Genomic DNA, 16187 nt, shown 5'->3' with positions numbered 1-16187 from the left:
GTGTTCATGTGTTTGTACTGAGTAAAAAAATAGGGAGCCAGATACGAACATTTTGACTTACACAGTTGTGAAATAACTTCTAGAGGTTTGAATGGACAGCATTGGAGGACTGAATTCTCTAAGTACTAATGTTTCAGAGCATGATACAAGACCCACAGAGATCAATAGGCATTTATGTTTGGTTTTGACTTTGAAATACTTTCATTTGGGTCACTTTATATAAAAATATTCAAGTTTTTTTCCTTTACCTAGAGAAATTTTGTCTGCTGTAAAATTCATGGGTTTTATCAATTATTTGGAAATCCTGGTTTGTCCCAAGTCTGCCTTATACAAGTGCAAGTACTCAATGAAAAGTAGTCCACCATATGAATTTGCCTGGTTTCTGTTTTTACTGTCACAACTTTAAATAAAATGAAACTAAATCCTACATTTCCATATAATGTTCTGTCTAGAATTTTTCAAAACAAATGCTTTTGCAAACAGCCTCTAAGATAGTTGTAATTCCTTTGAGAATTACTGATAGTTCCATGTCTAAAATGGATTCTTCAATAAGGGTCATTTGAGCTTCAGGCAGATGCTGAGCACTGGGAGGCAGTGTAACACAACTTGTTAGGGCATGAGACTTGGATGTTCTCTAAATTACCTTCTGGCATTTGTTCTGAAAGACCTCTTCTATTGCCAGACTCATAGATGAATTTCTCTGCAGACAGAAGAGGATTAAATGCATTGCCAAAAACCAAAGCATGTTGCACAAAGGCTCAGCAAATGATGTGGCTCAAGTCTTGGTCTAATTTAGCAGCAGACACTATTTTTTTAACACAATGGTGGAGAATCTTCAGCAATTAACTCTGTCGTTCTATTGGAGATAAAGCATTCAGTTGCTCTCTCATAAAAATATCTGACGTGTTTTTATCATAATTAGTAGTGGGTGTTAATTTGGCAAGAAACATTCTGTATGTGTAGCTGTAATGGGTTTTTGTGGCTGGAAACACTTGTTTACTAGTTGAATTGTATTGGTGTGAAATGCACTGGGATATGACAAAAATGGAAATTATGATGATGCTTTATTAGCAGGTTTTATTTTTAGAACTAGCTTTTGAAATCTGAAAAAAGTAGTACTGTAAAGAGAACATCAGCCTAAGTAACATGCATATGCATCTTCAAATCATAATCTAAATGACACATAGTTATTATCAAGACTTTTTAAATCACTTTATTTCACTTCCTTTCTGTTTTAATCACGTTAAATTCAGTTCCTGTGAAGCCAGTGGAATTAGGAAGATTGTAGAAAGCAGGCTGTATCTTCCTCTGGCATCTGAATCTTCATTTCTAAAGTGTTACTTTCATCCTGGAGGCTACTGCTCTTAGTCTGCCCTTGGACTTACTGCCTCCTGCTAATTCATCCTGGTAGTGTTCATTAGGATGAGTCATCATTGCTTTTGGAAATAGTGTTGTTATAGAAATGAAGGCAGTAAATTAATGGAAGAGACTACTTCCAAGGAAAAGATGTTGTAAACTTCCATGGTGCTACATAGAGATTTTGCAATGTATTTGACTATTTTCAGTTTATATAAGACTTCCTGAGTGTGTGTGTATATAGTAGGACTGCAGGAATGCTTAGCACTGTCTTTATTTACATATATCTCAATTCAAACATGCAAATCCTCAAGATAAATATTTTTCTGTTAGTTTTGTTTCTAGTATACAAAGTGTTTTAGGAAAACCTGCTTCACAGCTAATGGCTGGTTAAAAAGATTGTAATGAGTAATTTGATGCAAAATGCTGTAGTTTATGCTTACATGGGAGGCTGAAAGCCATAAGTATAGTTGTCAGAATTTAGAGAAGGTTACTGTGGTATCATCCATAGGATGATTCAGATTGAAGAGAATCTGAGGAAATCTCTAGTCCAACTTCCTACTCAAAGCAGTGTCAACTATTAGTCAGATAAAGCTGCTGGGAGTTTATCCAGACAGGTCTTGGAAGCTTCCTATGGCAACTGTTTGTATCCAGGACTTCTCTTCTTTGTTGAAAGGAATAAAAAACCTCACCTGTCCAATTATATATGTCTGATCTCTGAGGTATGATTTTGTACCTGAGATTAGAAAAAGACTGCATTTTTTTTTCCATTGTTAATATGAGGCAGTGAATGCAGAAAGAAGTCTGTGTAGTTGATTTTAACTTAAGAGTTTAACTTAATGTTCCTCGTTCGTTTTGCCAAGGTTTTCAGCACTTCAGAAAAATTCGTGTTTATGCAGGGGTGAAAATTAGTATGTTAACAAAAAGATAGCAAAAGTACATAGTCCAGCACATTTTTACCTTAAAAAGTACAAAAGTACATCGTCTAGCACATTTTTACCTTAAATACTTGTGAGTTCATTTGAGAGACATGAGGAGGGAGTGTCTCTGAATCTGTCTAAAATTTCTACTGTTTTCAGTTGTCTGCTCTTCTTCAAAATAGCAGAGAATAGAACTCGTCTAATGAACTTGGCTGGGCTACTTTAAGAACTGCTGATTGAAGAAAAAAAAAAGGAGCTTGTTCACATTTGTCTGACTTAGATTGAATGTAATTTCTTGGACCACCCATAAGCAAAACTATTAAATATGTTCTTTAGGTGCACCATGAGACTTTGTCGCTGTAGTTCAAAACAGTCACTCTGTTCTTCAGGTTAATATAATGTTAATGTTCTGTATGGCAGCAATAATCTCTTAGGATATAAGTGGGCAGGCAGCATTAGTTTCCATTGGAGGTTGCAAAAAAAACCCAATCTGATTGTATAGGGTTTGGTGTGTTTTCTTTGCCAGGACAATCTTTTGAAAATAAAGGAAACAGGTAAGCCTTTGGATTTGAGGTGTAGTTGTTTGGAATGCATAGAGGTTTGGGATTTTCTTTACTTTTTAAATAAAACTTGAAGAAGTTTTATTTAGGTGCAAAACTGCTGATTGGCATGAGATCAGCACTTTCAAAATTAGACTTCTAGGTACTTGATACAGAAGGATTAAAAGATGTAGTTTTAAATCTCGGATTTGAGAGGGAGCAAAGATTACTTGAAAAAAAATCCTGGAAAAATCTTAAGACTTTTCATTTAAATGCCTCCAAAATAATGTTGTCAGATCTAATCTACAGAAGTAGATAGTAATCCTGTGAGGACAAAGTTTTCAATTAATTTTTCTTTGATTTGTGATATGAAAGGTAGGCAAACTCAGCTGCATGAGTAACTTGACCCCAGAAAAGAAAAAGAAGAAATTACATTTGGTTAAGACCAAATGCTCAGTGAGAGGATTGACCTTTGCAGTATTCAGAGGCTGTATTGCTTGTGACAGAGAAATAATGGGCAATAATTGTTCAGAGTGAATGTTACCTGCTAGGGAAGATCATTAAGTGAAGCAGGGTAGCTCAGTGGAAATGTGCTGGGAGGGTGCCTCCAGGGGTGTCCAGGTTTTGGTTTGTTCAGCTGCTGGCACTGATGTGAAGGGGTTTAAAATGTTCTAATTTTCCTTTTGAACAGTTCCCTTTTCCAGTTCCCTTTAGCAACTACTTGCACGTAAAGACTTGCCATTATATCTGCCTAATAATGGCCTTTTGAAGAAAAGCTCAGACAGAAAGCACAGTTAAATCTTGCTGTTGCTATTTGAGAACTTATTTTCTTTGCATTAGTAAGGGATAGTTGATAGAATAATATGTACATGCTAGAAGTCAGTTCTGAAACACTAGAAGTAGTAGCATTTTCTATTAGAGGGGAGTAATGTTTTTTAATTAAGTAGAACAAAACTTAAAAGACTGGATTAGTAGGCACACAAATTAGTTTTGCATGGGGAGGAGAACATGCTGTCTTGAAACCTCTAGGTGATCTGAGTAAGTCTTGGAGCTGACTTGGTCATTCTCTTCATAGTACACAAAAATAAATGCTTGTATTAAAAAGTCTTCATCCATTCCTTATTTTTGAGGAAGTTAATAATTTAAAGAAAACATTAAACTTCCACATTTTTGTTAAGTGAAAGCAGCAGTGGAAAGCCAAATGACATCCATGTGCATGGAAGTTTAATTTGTCTGTGACCAAATGATTTTTATGGCAGTATTGAGTAAATTCACTCTTGCTTGTACAAGTTGTACTACTTGTACAACTGTCAGAGGTAGAAAGTTCTTTGTGTTGTGTTTTATAAGGTGTGGGTGAAAACAATATTGTATACAGAACTGAAAACCATGGACTGGCAAAAGGAAGATGTGGTATCAAACTGTACCTCCAAGTAACTGCTGTATCTCTTGAAATTCTTCTAGGGTTATTTTGGTATGCCTTGTAATTAATCACTTTGTTTTCTCTGGAGCACTGTGTCCTTCCCATGTTCTAGAGTTGCTTCCTGTTGATTATTGGACTTAATTCAGCTGTTAGGGTAGACTTTCTTCTGGAAATTCAGCCAATTATTTTGTGCTTCTCAGTACTAGGAGTGGTATTGCTCTGTTGATTTCCATCTTTAAAGTATGTTTTATCTGGCAAAGAATCTTTCTCAGAACTTGTCTCCACCAGACATCATCTACTAGTTGCACATAAGCCAAAGTTTGTCACAAAAATTATAATGTTTAGGACTCACAGTGTTTCAAATAAATGCATTTTAATTTATTTGTACTCATAAAATGTATTAATATGTTGTTAGGGACTGAAAGTGCAAGAGTTTTAATAGAGCTGCCTTCTGATTTATTTCCTTCCAATTAGCCCTTTAAATTGGAAACTAAAAGAATAATGTCATATAACTGTGTTATTAAGAGCATGTCTATGCTATGAGTGTATAAATAAGCCAAGCTGAAAAAAAGGTATTGCAATAGTCAAGATGACAATTGCAAGTAGAGCCAATGGGAACTCTGTAATTCAAAAAAAACTGGGGCAGACAGCATCCCAGTAGTGTAAAAATCCCCAAATACTAACACTGGGGTGGCTGTGTACTTCTGATGGATTTCTGGTGGATGTCTTTACCTGATGGAGGAAGTGTCATGGTCTTCAGAAGTAAGTATTTATGAGGATGTGGAATTTTATACATTGCCAGTACTAAAGATAAAGTAGTGGGGGAGGAGGCAGTGAGAGCCCATGAATAACTGAATAAACTGTTAAACTGTGCTAATTCATTTCAAAATGAGATCAAGGTTGCAGTGAGACTTGTGTGTGAGTAGAGCCCTCTGCCAGTCTGAGATTCCACAGAAATCACTAGGTTTTTTAACTTTCATGTTATATTAAACTCTTGCTTTTTTAATAGCTTGAAGTAAGCATAATGACATAGAAAGCAGTAAGGTTTGTTTTTTATTAGAAGCGTATTACAGGCATGTAAAAAAAGACGTTTTATTGTTAATTCCTGAAAGAAACAACGTGTGCTGATATGTGTTTTCAGGTTTGGGTTTCGTGTGAGTTCAGTAGCAGATTTGCAATTCCATACTTTTTTATTTAGGGTTGGTCTGTTTTTAGTAAAACTTGAGCATGTTCAGGTAACAGAAGAGCCCTTACTTACTTAACATTTTGCAAGTATTGTTGGTTGGATCTGCCTTTTCTGTGGCACAGCCTTATTCAAGGTGCAAAAGCAATCTGTACAACTTCACTTAAGCTTCTGCTTTACTGATTTTTTTGACTTGACACCACAGCAGTGAAAGTGGAGTTGTGGCTGTAGGCAGAATTTTGGGCAAGAAGTTGGATCTAAGCTTGGTCTTTCCAGTAGCTGGGCTTGGATTTATTTTGGCTTGGAGGAGAGTCTTTGAGGCAGAAGTTAAGATGAAGGAATTTTTCCAGCCCTACCTTCTGTGTCCTGGCTCCCTGTTCAGCCTTGTGCTCTGTAGTTGGACTAATGACCTTGCAGTAAATCAGAATCCTGGGCTGCTTTCAAAGTAGCGTGGGCAGCAGGGTGGGGGAGGCGATTCTGCCCCTGGGCTCCACTCTGCTGAGGCCCCACCTGGAGCACCATGTCCAGCTCTGGGGCTCCCAGCACAGGAAAGGCATGGATGTCTTGGAGCAGGTCCAGAGGAGGACCACAGAAATGATGGGAGGGATGGAACACCCCTCCTATGAGGAGAGATTGAAAAAGTTGGAGTTGTTAAACCTAGGGAGGAAAGGACTCTGGGGAGAGCTTATTGTGAGCCTTCCAAGTATATAAAGGGGGTTTACAGAATAGATGGGAACAGACCTTTTATCAAGACCTGTAGTCACAGAACACATAGTATACTGACCTAAATGAATTATAGTTTGTTCTACAAGCATGAATAATTTTTATCCTAAAAAGTGTTAGTTTTCATCTTTGATTTTTAATACATGCTTATTAATTTTTATTAGAGAAGGTATCAAAACTGTATATTAATCTGCAAGACCTGCTGTATTTCTCCTGCCGTCTTGATTTATTGCATTTGTCCACAGATTTATGGTGGTACTGGCTGGTGTTATGCAGGTACTGGCTGCATAACACCTGAAAATCTTATCTTAATGTGGTTCCACCTGGGAACTTGGTGACTGTCTCTAAAATTTCAGTTGAATCCCTTTAGTTAATTTTATAAAAATAAGTAGTTTTGCTCAATACACTTTGGAAAATATCCAGGTGCCTGCGAATTTTGTGCTTAGTGCCCTGCATTTCAGTGTGGTTTATTGGCTTGAGCTTGGTGCTGCACTAAACATGCCTGGATACTTTTTGATTTGGAGCTAGTTTATGTCCACGTGTCTTGGAGCAAACATTTTACTTACAAAATTGCACATAGGTCTAGCTCTAAGTGCTTTGCTGTCCTTCATGAAGCCTTTTTTCTCTCCTATAGTTGTGTGCGTTGTTTTACATTTACAAATGTTCCCCTTCTGGATGAAGTACATAACAATGTGATTTGTATTTAAATAAAAGGCATCTTTACTAGAGTCCAAGAGAAAATCCTGTTGAAATTTGTTTACTTTACAATGAGCATCATCTAGAGTAGATGTACAAATTCTATTTGTTCCTGATGTTTAGAAGTGAGATTGTTCATCTGGAACTAATAGCAAGGGTTATAAATATAAATAGTAAGTTTGTAATGCAGTGTTTTGGTATGTCAGCTTTGCTTAAGGTACAAAGCATTAATTATAAAAGTGTTTTAAACACATCAAATTACACTGTTAAACTGGTTGCTTGGAAATTTGGGAAATTTGTTTAAGCACTTTTTTTTTCCTAAACAATGTGTGTATGTAAATGTGCAATAAAATACAGAGTTACCACAAGCTTCTCAATTCTTTGAAGATCATACACAGTCATCCACAAAAAAAGCAAAATATAGCTCTTAACTTTCTAAGCTGAAATTTTCTACATGAGTCTTAAAATAAGTGTTTATATGACAAGGAGTAAGTGTTTCTTTTTTTTTAAATTTAAGTCTAGAGCTCCTTCTGAATGTGGTGCCAGAATTCCTCAGGCTGAAAGATGACTATGAAGAGCTTCAATGATGAACGGTGTGGACAGATGGAAACACAATTAACCTATTTCATGTTATGGGTAACCTCCCTGATTAATTGTTACTATGTTACCTTTCCCCAGATTGTTAAACTGGCTGTTTATAGAATGCTTCCAAAAAACCTTCAGAGAAGAACTCTGATGCAGAGGCTACACCTGTTCCCCGAAGATGTGAGTAGCCATGCAGTTACATTTTCATCCTTGTGTTATATAGAGGTGAAGAGTGAGTGTTAGCAATAGCACCCATGTCATAAGCAAGTAAATTAAAACCAAAATCACACTGCTTTTATATATATATATATATATATATTTATATGTAGTTGGGGTGTTTTCCATATTATTTCACAGGGATTCAAGACATATGAGATTGGTGTATTTAGGTCAAACACTTAGCATGAAGAATGCAGTACTATTGACAAATTTTGGTCTGGCTTTGTGGGCAGGGGTGGTGTTTGTTAAACAGGCAAGTAGTTAGGACTATTCTCACCTGTCTCAGGTTATTCCAGAAGATATAGAGAAGAACCTTCTACAAGAGATTCCTCAGCCACGTGCAGTCCCCAAGAGGTTAGATGAATATACACCAGAAGAAATCGCTGCCTTTCCAAAGGTTTGGACTCCGTAAGTATCTTAGATCTTTTAAGAGGACACATTGACTAAATATGTATAATGTAGGCTCCCACATTATTAGTAAGAAAAAAAGTAGTCATTCTTCTCTTTAGGTAATTATTTTTTTTGAGAGATGAGGTCATTAAAGCAAAGAACAATCGTTGCTAAAATTTTCTATTTCTGGTTTGGTTTTTTTTAATAAGAAAAGTTTTACTTAAAATGTTATGTTTTCAACTCCTTGCTTCATCAAAATGAAGAAAGTAAAAACCTTCATTACCTGGTTTGAGTTGGATGTGCTCTATAATGCATAACTGTTAGCCATAAGCAAAGGAAATGCCACTCAGGTCTGTAAACTTTCAAAAGCTTATTAAAATCACTTGTTGTTAGTCTCCTCACCTTAGATAGTACTAAAATATGTCTGTACATCCATTCTGTGTAATGGAAGCACGTCTGTGTCACAGTGTCTGTTAAAGGAAACAGAATCTAGCTAATACATTACACCCTCTTCTGAGCTGAAACAGGGAGACTGGTTTTGACTTCTTCTAACCTATGTCAGTGATAAAACTTGGTATATTTGCTTTTATCCTCAATACTGAGTGGAACTGAAATTCCTGGGACCTCCTGGTTTCTATGAGGTTTCTATGGTTTAGCCCTGAAGAAGTTTAGATTCTGCACCATTGACCAGAATTCTGCAGTACATTACAGTAAAGCTGATAAGCTTGTCCCTGTCATATGGTGTGCTATAGTCCTCTGTAACTGTGTTTAGTATGAAAACTGATACAGGTTCTCCACAATAATTTAGTTTGAATGATGAGCTGGCACTCACTAATTGGGAGCATCTGTATTGTCAAAGGAAATAGTGTTGTGCTGACAGAGCTTTTAAAATGCATTTCTTGGTCCCCACATACTACCATAGTTCATCTCCTTAGGACTGGGCCACCTTAGTTGTGTTGACTTGCAGGTGTGTGTGTGGCAGAGGACAAATAAACTTGATGCCATCTAATTTAGTCATTGCTGTCAAACTAAGTTTTGTAATATCTTCATGTCAGCATATTAACTTTGGGGAAAATCTGCTGGTAAGAACACTGCTGCAGTTAGAATTCCCCTCCCATAATTTCTTGGAACATTCCCTCTGGAAGAATCCAAAGCACAGAGAAAATAAGCATCCTCTTTTTTGTATCTTTCTCTCCTCTGCAGTCTCATCTGGATTGATTGCTGATAACTGCACTCTGTGTATACAATATTACTCCTTGCCAATTATGGGAGCTGGGGAGTGCAACTGCCTTGGAAATCATCTAGCAGATTTGGAGGCTTGCAGCTCAGTGCTTCTCCTGTGGGAGGGCTAGGGAGCTAAGTGGGTATTATGGTGAGAAAAACCAGGGAATAGGTGGGCCTGAGAGGAACAGAATACTGGGTGTAAAATGAGTGAGAGAATGCTAGGGAGAAGTGGAGGTAGTGGGCTCTGGGAGGAGTAGGGAAAACAAATGGGAGTTTGATCAATTTTAATGCTCTGAGTGTAGAGACTGGGGCAGAAGTTTCCCTTCAACCAACTACTCCATCTAGAGCCACATTTAAAGGTTTGGAGACACACCTAACCCTTGCTGTGTCAGACTTTTGTCCCACCTGATTTTATGCTCTCAGGAGCTGGTGAGATCTCGCAGAGGGAGAAGAATGTAGATGGTTATCCTCCATCTCTCCACTAACTGCAGGGCTCATCACTGGTGTAATTTTGGCTTCTTGTCCTGGCCTGCAACCAGGCCATTGTTGGTGTCAGATAAATTTTAATTTAACCTTCAGCTCAATTTTTTACCAGTTTTGATCTTGGGAAGAGTTTCCAATATGAAGTAATGGGAAAAATAGTAATGTTTTTCCTGTCTGAATGAGAAAGTGTATTTTGATTCTCTGGCATTCAGATTTCAGTGCTGGGGTGGGGGGGGAGGGCTTAGTTGGCAAATAAAAGATGAAAAATTGAGCAAATTTGGTTAAATGACTTTCTCATGTGAAATATATTTTTGATATATAAGTATATTTAAAATAATTTAAATATCTTTATATTTCGTATATATAAAGTAAAATATCTTTATATTTTATATGAACAGGTCTGTAAAAGGGGACTTAAAATGAGCCATAGCCATGTACTCACACTGTTCTGATTAAAATGCCAGCTGGAGTGTCTGAGAATAGACAGCTTTGCACCAAACACATTAAAAGAAAGGGTGTATGAATATGCAGAAGTAATAGAATCTCTGTTCTGAGCTTTTTCAGTGTGTGAAGCCATGGAAGAAGCAGTGTTGGCATTATTACAGTATTCCTGTGAAAGACTGGAGAAGGAACAAAAATAAAAGTATTTACATAGTCTTCTTTTTAGAGGCATATAGCACAAATATTCTTTTAAAAAGAAGTCAGAAAATGGACAGCTTTGTTCAAAAAACCAAAGAGAAGTTAGGTTAAAATATTGTTACATAAATCTGATAATTTGAGATGTACTGAGAAAACAACTATATGACACAAAAATTACTTCAGAAGAGAAAACATAAAGGGAACATGAGTGCTTTGTAGAAATACAAATATTGCAGAGATATATTTGTATCTCAGAATACCAAACTGACTTTCTGTTTGGGTTCCTTGTCATTTCATTCTTGTCAGCTGCCAGGCTGCCCAGGGAGGTTGTGGAATCTCCAGCCCTGGAGGTGCTCAGAACTCACTGCACAGTTCCTGAGCAAGCTGATGTAATGGTGAAGTTAGTTCCTCTTTGAGTGGAGTCCTTTCAGATGTAAATTATTCTGTGGTTCTTTATATATGGGGAAAGTAAACAAACATAGTAAAATAGATTAATATTTTAGTAAACTGTGTTTAAAAGACCCAGTGCTCAGGTTGCTAATCTTATTAGTCCTGTTGGGCTTTTCCTTGGGCTGTTGTTTGTTACTCTGTACTAGGCTGTTAGAAATCTGGGTGAGAACACACAGTGCTAAAATGAGTAGCTTGTTCTTGTCCCCTACATTCTGCATTACTGATGTAAAAAGCCTTATTGTGGACTTGGATCTGTGAGCTTCTGCAGAACCCATAGATAGCTTCCATGCAGTATGTGCAGTCCTTACAGTGAAGCAGAAAATGAAGGACACAAAAAAGCTTTAAACTCTTTTTTTTTCTTCTTCTTCATATGGTTTTAGTAATTCTTCCTGTCTTACGTGACTTTTGGTTTTAATTATTATTTATCTTCCATGGGGTTTTGAGCCTGGTGACCAACCTATTTACCAAAGAGTAGATGTTCAAAATTAAATGAAATGCCTCTGAGAGTGATTAGAAAAGGGAGGAGTGAGAGGGAGCCAGTGTTAGTGGTTCAGCTTCTTTCTACAGAAAAAAAATTGTTGATATTAGCCCTTTAAGATACCTGTATGCTTTAAGGGAAAAGATCTAATGAAAAGCAGAGCTTAATTAAAGGTGTGTAAGTCTATAAATACAGATTGTAAGTCTATAAATACAGATAAACACAATTATGAGTAGAAAATTAATCTTCGAGGTTTTACATTAAAACTTATACTCAAGAAATGTACCTTACTGTATATAAGCCAGACATAAAATAGATAATAGGGAATGAATGTAAATAGCTGAATTTATATGAGAATTTACTAATATCAGGAGGAAGATACCCTTTTTCTCTCTAATTGGAAATAATAATGTAAATTTTCATTTGGAATGTGAAAAACTTGCTCAGTGCTGCTAATGTTATTGTACATTTTTGCTGTATTTTGTGTTGAAAAATCTTGCTATAGAGGGTTCTTTAAAGGCTGTTTTGCTGGTAGTTGGAGACTGACCCACCACAGAGAAGGACACAGTATGCAAGTGGGACACTAAAATAGAGAAGCAGTTTTAAGAAAAGCACAGGTGTGGAAACAGCAAATCATTTGGTTTTCAGTGGCAAGTATTCCCATCACCTCTCCTTCCGCCATGAAAGGACATCAAGAGGGATCCTGCTCCATGAAAGGGAGAATTAAAAGTCAGGATATTCCCAGTCAGAGAAGCTTTCCTCGAGCATTCTTTCCTTTTGTTCCTAATTGGAGCCAACTGACTTTCTAACTTGTGCAGAGGTTCTGACTTAGATCCTGCAAGGAGAGGTCTGAAGAAAGTGGGATGGAAAACCATGTAGATACAGGAAAGTAAATTATGTCTGTTCCAGACATATTTCAAGGTAAAAAAGATCAAAAACTAGTTCCTTTGACAGAGTTTGATCTTGCACTGTGAATGAAACTTTGATTTCAAGTGTGTTTGAGATTTCAGACTGTATGTCTTCTAAATGAGTTTTAAACAGAAATCATCACAGAATTCACCAGTTACATATGACTAAGCAAACAATTCTGTTCCATGAAAGCAAGGATACATTAGATTCATGGGCAAATTTTCCTGTTATGTACCATTTGAAAGTTGTTTAACTGTCTGGGTATATATGTGTTTTGAGACAATTTTAAAGGCAGGAAATTGTATTTCAAGAAGTATTTAAATAAGAATGTTAGCAGATACATGGAACAGCAGCCCTGTGTTGTTCCAGTGAGATGGATGCATTCCTGGGAGTTTCCCTTAAGAAAGCAGAGCTGTCTGATTGCATGGAGTGTGCTTGGGCTGGTGCTGGTGTGCAGACTGAGTGCCTGGTCCCCTGCCAGCCCTCCTAGGAGCTGCCCTCGGGCCAGACAGCTGCTTGCTTGTCCCTGGGGAAACTTCCACACTTTTGAAGTTTTCAAAACTTGATCTATTGTAAACTCTGCAATTTGCTTTTTGAAAACCACACACCTTCTTAATGTTTATATTTGTGAGTAACTTTCCTGATTTCTGCCCCCATCTGTACATCGTGCTTTGAGGCAGGGGCTTGCAGAGCATGGTCTGAAGCCATGATTTTGTTCCAGCCCAGCAGCATGGCTTAGGCAGGGTCCCAGATGACACTGCTTGTCATCTCCATGCCATGGCACACAGATTCCTGGAAGTTCGTCAGCAGCACTCTGTGGCTTTGAAAGCAGAAAATCACAATGTTCTCAGACAGAAGTTTGTAGGTGGTGAAACACAAGCATATTGGATGCCTGTGAACTGCAGATGGCTCTGATAATCCTCTTATATATTCTGTCACTCCAGTTCCTCCCCAGTTTTGCCTTGCCAGACTCAGGCAACCAGAAGCCACCTGTGATGTTTCCAGCAGACAAATTTGTGGGCACTGGTAAACAGAAAAGCTTTTGGGTTAAAAAATCCTTTCAGCCACTGCTTCCTTTTCTGTTTTCTTAGAAGAACTGCAGCAGTACTTATCTTGCACATTCTACAATTTCTAGTGCAAGTTTCTGTTTTTAGTTACACAGATTATTTCTGGAATGTAGTAATTGAGCAGCAGAAGAAGCCAGAGATATCCTGGTTATGTGCCTGAAAGGATGTTCTAAACAGTACTTTTATTTGTGCAAGATGCTAACAGGTTTTATTAGGATTTTTGTCTGTTAATTTCTTCAGATAACTTCATGAGGAGCAAACACCAAAAGACACTCCACATTATATTGCATAGAGAAATTACCTTTGGAGTATTTTCAGTGATTTGCTGTGTTACAAATTATAGCTTGCATTTTTTACTAAATTTATAAGATTTTTTTTCTCCCTATAATGAAGTAAAATAAAGGAAAAGAGTGATCACTCTAGTTACCTTGAGAAAAACAGCGGGAAAGTCATAAAGCCATCTCTAAAGATGGTGAGGTCTTGAGCCATTTTTGTAAGAACCATCTCAAGTTTCTTTATTAGCCTTTAAAAATTTGGTACCAAATTAAATTTCTCCAGTCTTTTTCTTAGTTCCTGTTCAGTTGTAGAATGTGTCTGCTGCTTCTTAGGAATTGTACTGTGTTTTATATTATGCCTCACTAGGTAATACTTGGGTTTTATCTTGAGCTAAGTATTGCCCCTCCAACCTGAGTGCTCATCTTCTCTCACAAAGCAGGCCTAGCATGCAGTAGTGTTGAGAGAAGACTTGGCCAACACAAACTTCTGTAAAAGACTGCAGCCAGTCTTACTTTTTCCAAAAATACTGTATAAACTGTATAAACCAGGAAAAAGCTATCCTGCCAATCCAGCCCAGTTCTGTTCCAATGTACTCTTTGAGGAATCCCTTTGGCAGTTCATTTTCTGTGGCCTTTTTGCCTCTTGGTGGAAATTATATGAACTAACTGGAGATCATTAATCCCCAATCAAATCTAGTAACTATCACTGGTAACTTTGGGGTTTTTTTTACTAGTAAGGGTATAAAATGTCTCAGAATTTTGTGTAGCAGATTTTTGTTCATTTAAGAAGAGATTTGGAGGTAACCAAGTCCCACATTTCAGACTACCAGAACTGGATCTAAATTCCTGTGCAAAAAGCCACACAGATACTTAAGAAGAAAATTGCTCTCCTCTTCATTAGGTTTTAGCTGCAGGCAGCACCTGGACACTAATTAAGAAGGGTCAGTAATTCAGTCATCTTAAAAATCCAACACATCCACGGTCAGATTTTTTAGCCTATTGAATTCAATTACTGGCTTTTCTCTGGCATGCCTAAAACAGATCAGTGCTGCTGATTCTCATAGCCTTTACCTGGGGGCAGCTTAGGTTGTTTCTAAAACAAGAGTTGAAGGGAAGAGATAATAAATGGGTAACTGGGCCCTTTTACTTGAACTTTCTGAAGAGGCTCCCAAAAAGAAAGTTCCAAAGCTACTTTCCCCTTCCCTTAAAACCTGTTTATCTCATATGTGAGAGTAGAAACTAAATGAATGGAAATTTGACAAGGAATAGAATAGTTGTATATGATACTGTTGAACTACTTGCCCAGATGAAATTAGAGTTAGATTAATTTTTAATCACTCTTTTATAAATGTCTAGATTTCCTTTTTTCACTTCTGTGGCTGACAGTAAGTCTGGAAAATATTTCACTATTCCTTCAGCCATTTCTCTGTTTATTTGAAGAATAACGTAATTCTTTGTCCAAAGCCAAGTGTACAGTGCTGCTCTGTATACAGTCCTATAGTTTTTTAGCAGAATATATCACTAAGAAAGTAACCTTCTGTTTTCAAAAAGCATCATCTTAACAAGATGAAGCTTACGAGTATATTCCATTGATTTATCTTAAATATATTTCCAGACAGAATTCATATAAGCAAAGTCAAAATCAGGGAATTACAGTAGGTTTAAAGAAGCTTAGATCAATTTTTCTTAACTGAGGTTGTAACTACTTTATTTTAAATTTTAATAAGCCATTCTTCATTTCACTCAGAGTACCTAAATGCATATCAGATAACTTGATTTAGGGACCATTTTTAAAAATTACAACAAGTGCTAGGTTTATGCAGAAAAAAGCAAACAATTTGCAGCTGAAAACCACAAAATATACATCTTAAGTTTTGTTTCTGCTTAAAAGGATTAGTCACTATAGCTGCACTGTCATAGCAGTATCACATTTTCTTACTCTTGTTACAAAATGCAGCTTCTGTTACTGTAGTTTGTTCTCCAAGCAAAATAAGTTATACTTGTAGAAGTGCTTTTTAGGCAAGACAGCATTCTGCTTGAGAACAACACCAACATGGAAACAGTTCTTGTGCTCCAAGAAGAGGAATTGAGGGTTTAGAATAGGCCACAGTGTGAATTGTGATAGTTGAAATATCATTAGCTATTTCACTGATTATTTTACCAGGAGCATAGAGCTAGCATGGGATAATAGGTACACCTTGAGTAGAAGAATTATTCTTCTCCCCCCCACCCCAGCACTGAACTGTTGATGTTTGAGTATAACCACATAATTTGGTTTTCCAGGGAATGATAGCAATGTCTGATTCTTGAATTTTGATTTACTAGTGTGGTTAGTGAAAAAGATGAAATGTGTTCAAAAATTCCCTTTAGCTATAGTCCCCTTACCTAATAGCATTGACTTTGGCACAACTTGCAAAATGTTCCTGAAAAATACATACATTCCTCTTGTGTCAGAATTTACAGTAAATTTTGTCTATGTGTTGAAGTTTTTCTATTAAAAAAACAAACTAAATACTGAAAATTTCACTGTTTATTAATAAAATAACTTTAAAATGTGTGCCAGATAGACAACAAATTTCATATTGTGTGTATTGTGTGCTAATTTTAGACAAAACCATTATTTGGAACCTT

The 16187-nt window shown here is 36.8% G+C and overlaps 1 protein-coding gene across 1 annotated transcript in view; it reads left to right on the top strand.

Moving 5' to 3' along the window:
• The window catches only part of MRPL13 (mitochondrial ribosomal protein L13), a 28867-nt gene that overhangs the window by 5979 nt on the left and 6701 nt on the right, over positions 1–16187 (top strand). The window contains exons 5-6 of the mRNA XM_054640338.2: positions 7516–7602; positions 7928–8049. Coding sequence (XP_054496313.1) covers positions 7516–7602; positions 7928–8049 — 209 coding nt within the window. The remainder of the gene's footprint in view (positions 1–7515; positions 7603–7927; positions 8050–16187) is intronic.

This window comes from Agelaius phoeniceus, chromosome 1, assembly GCF_051311805.1.
Source record: "Agelaius phoeniceus isolate bAgePho1 chromosome 1, bAgePho1.hap1, whole genome shotgun sequence".
Lineage (NCBI taxonomy): Eukaryota > Metazoa > Chordata > Aves > Passeriformes > Icteridae > Agelaius > Agelaius phoeniceus.
Note: the sequence above shows the minus strand (reverse complement) of the source record. Positions and strands in the feature narration are given on the sequence as shown.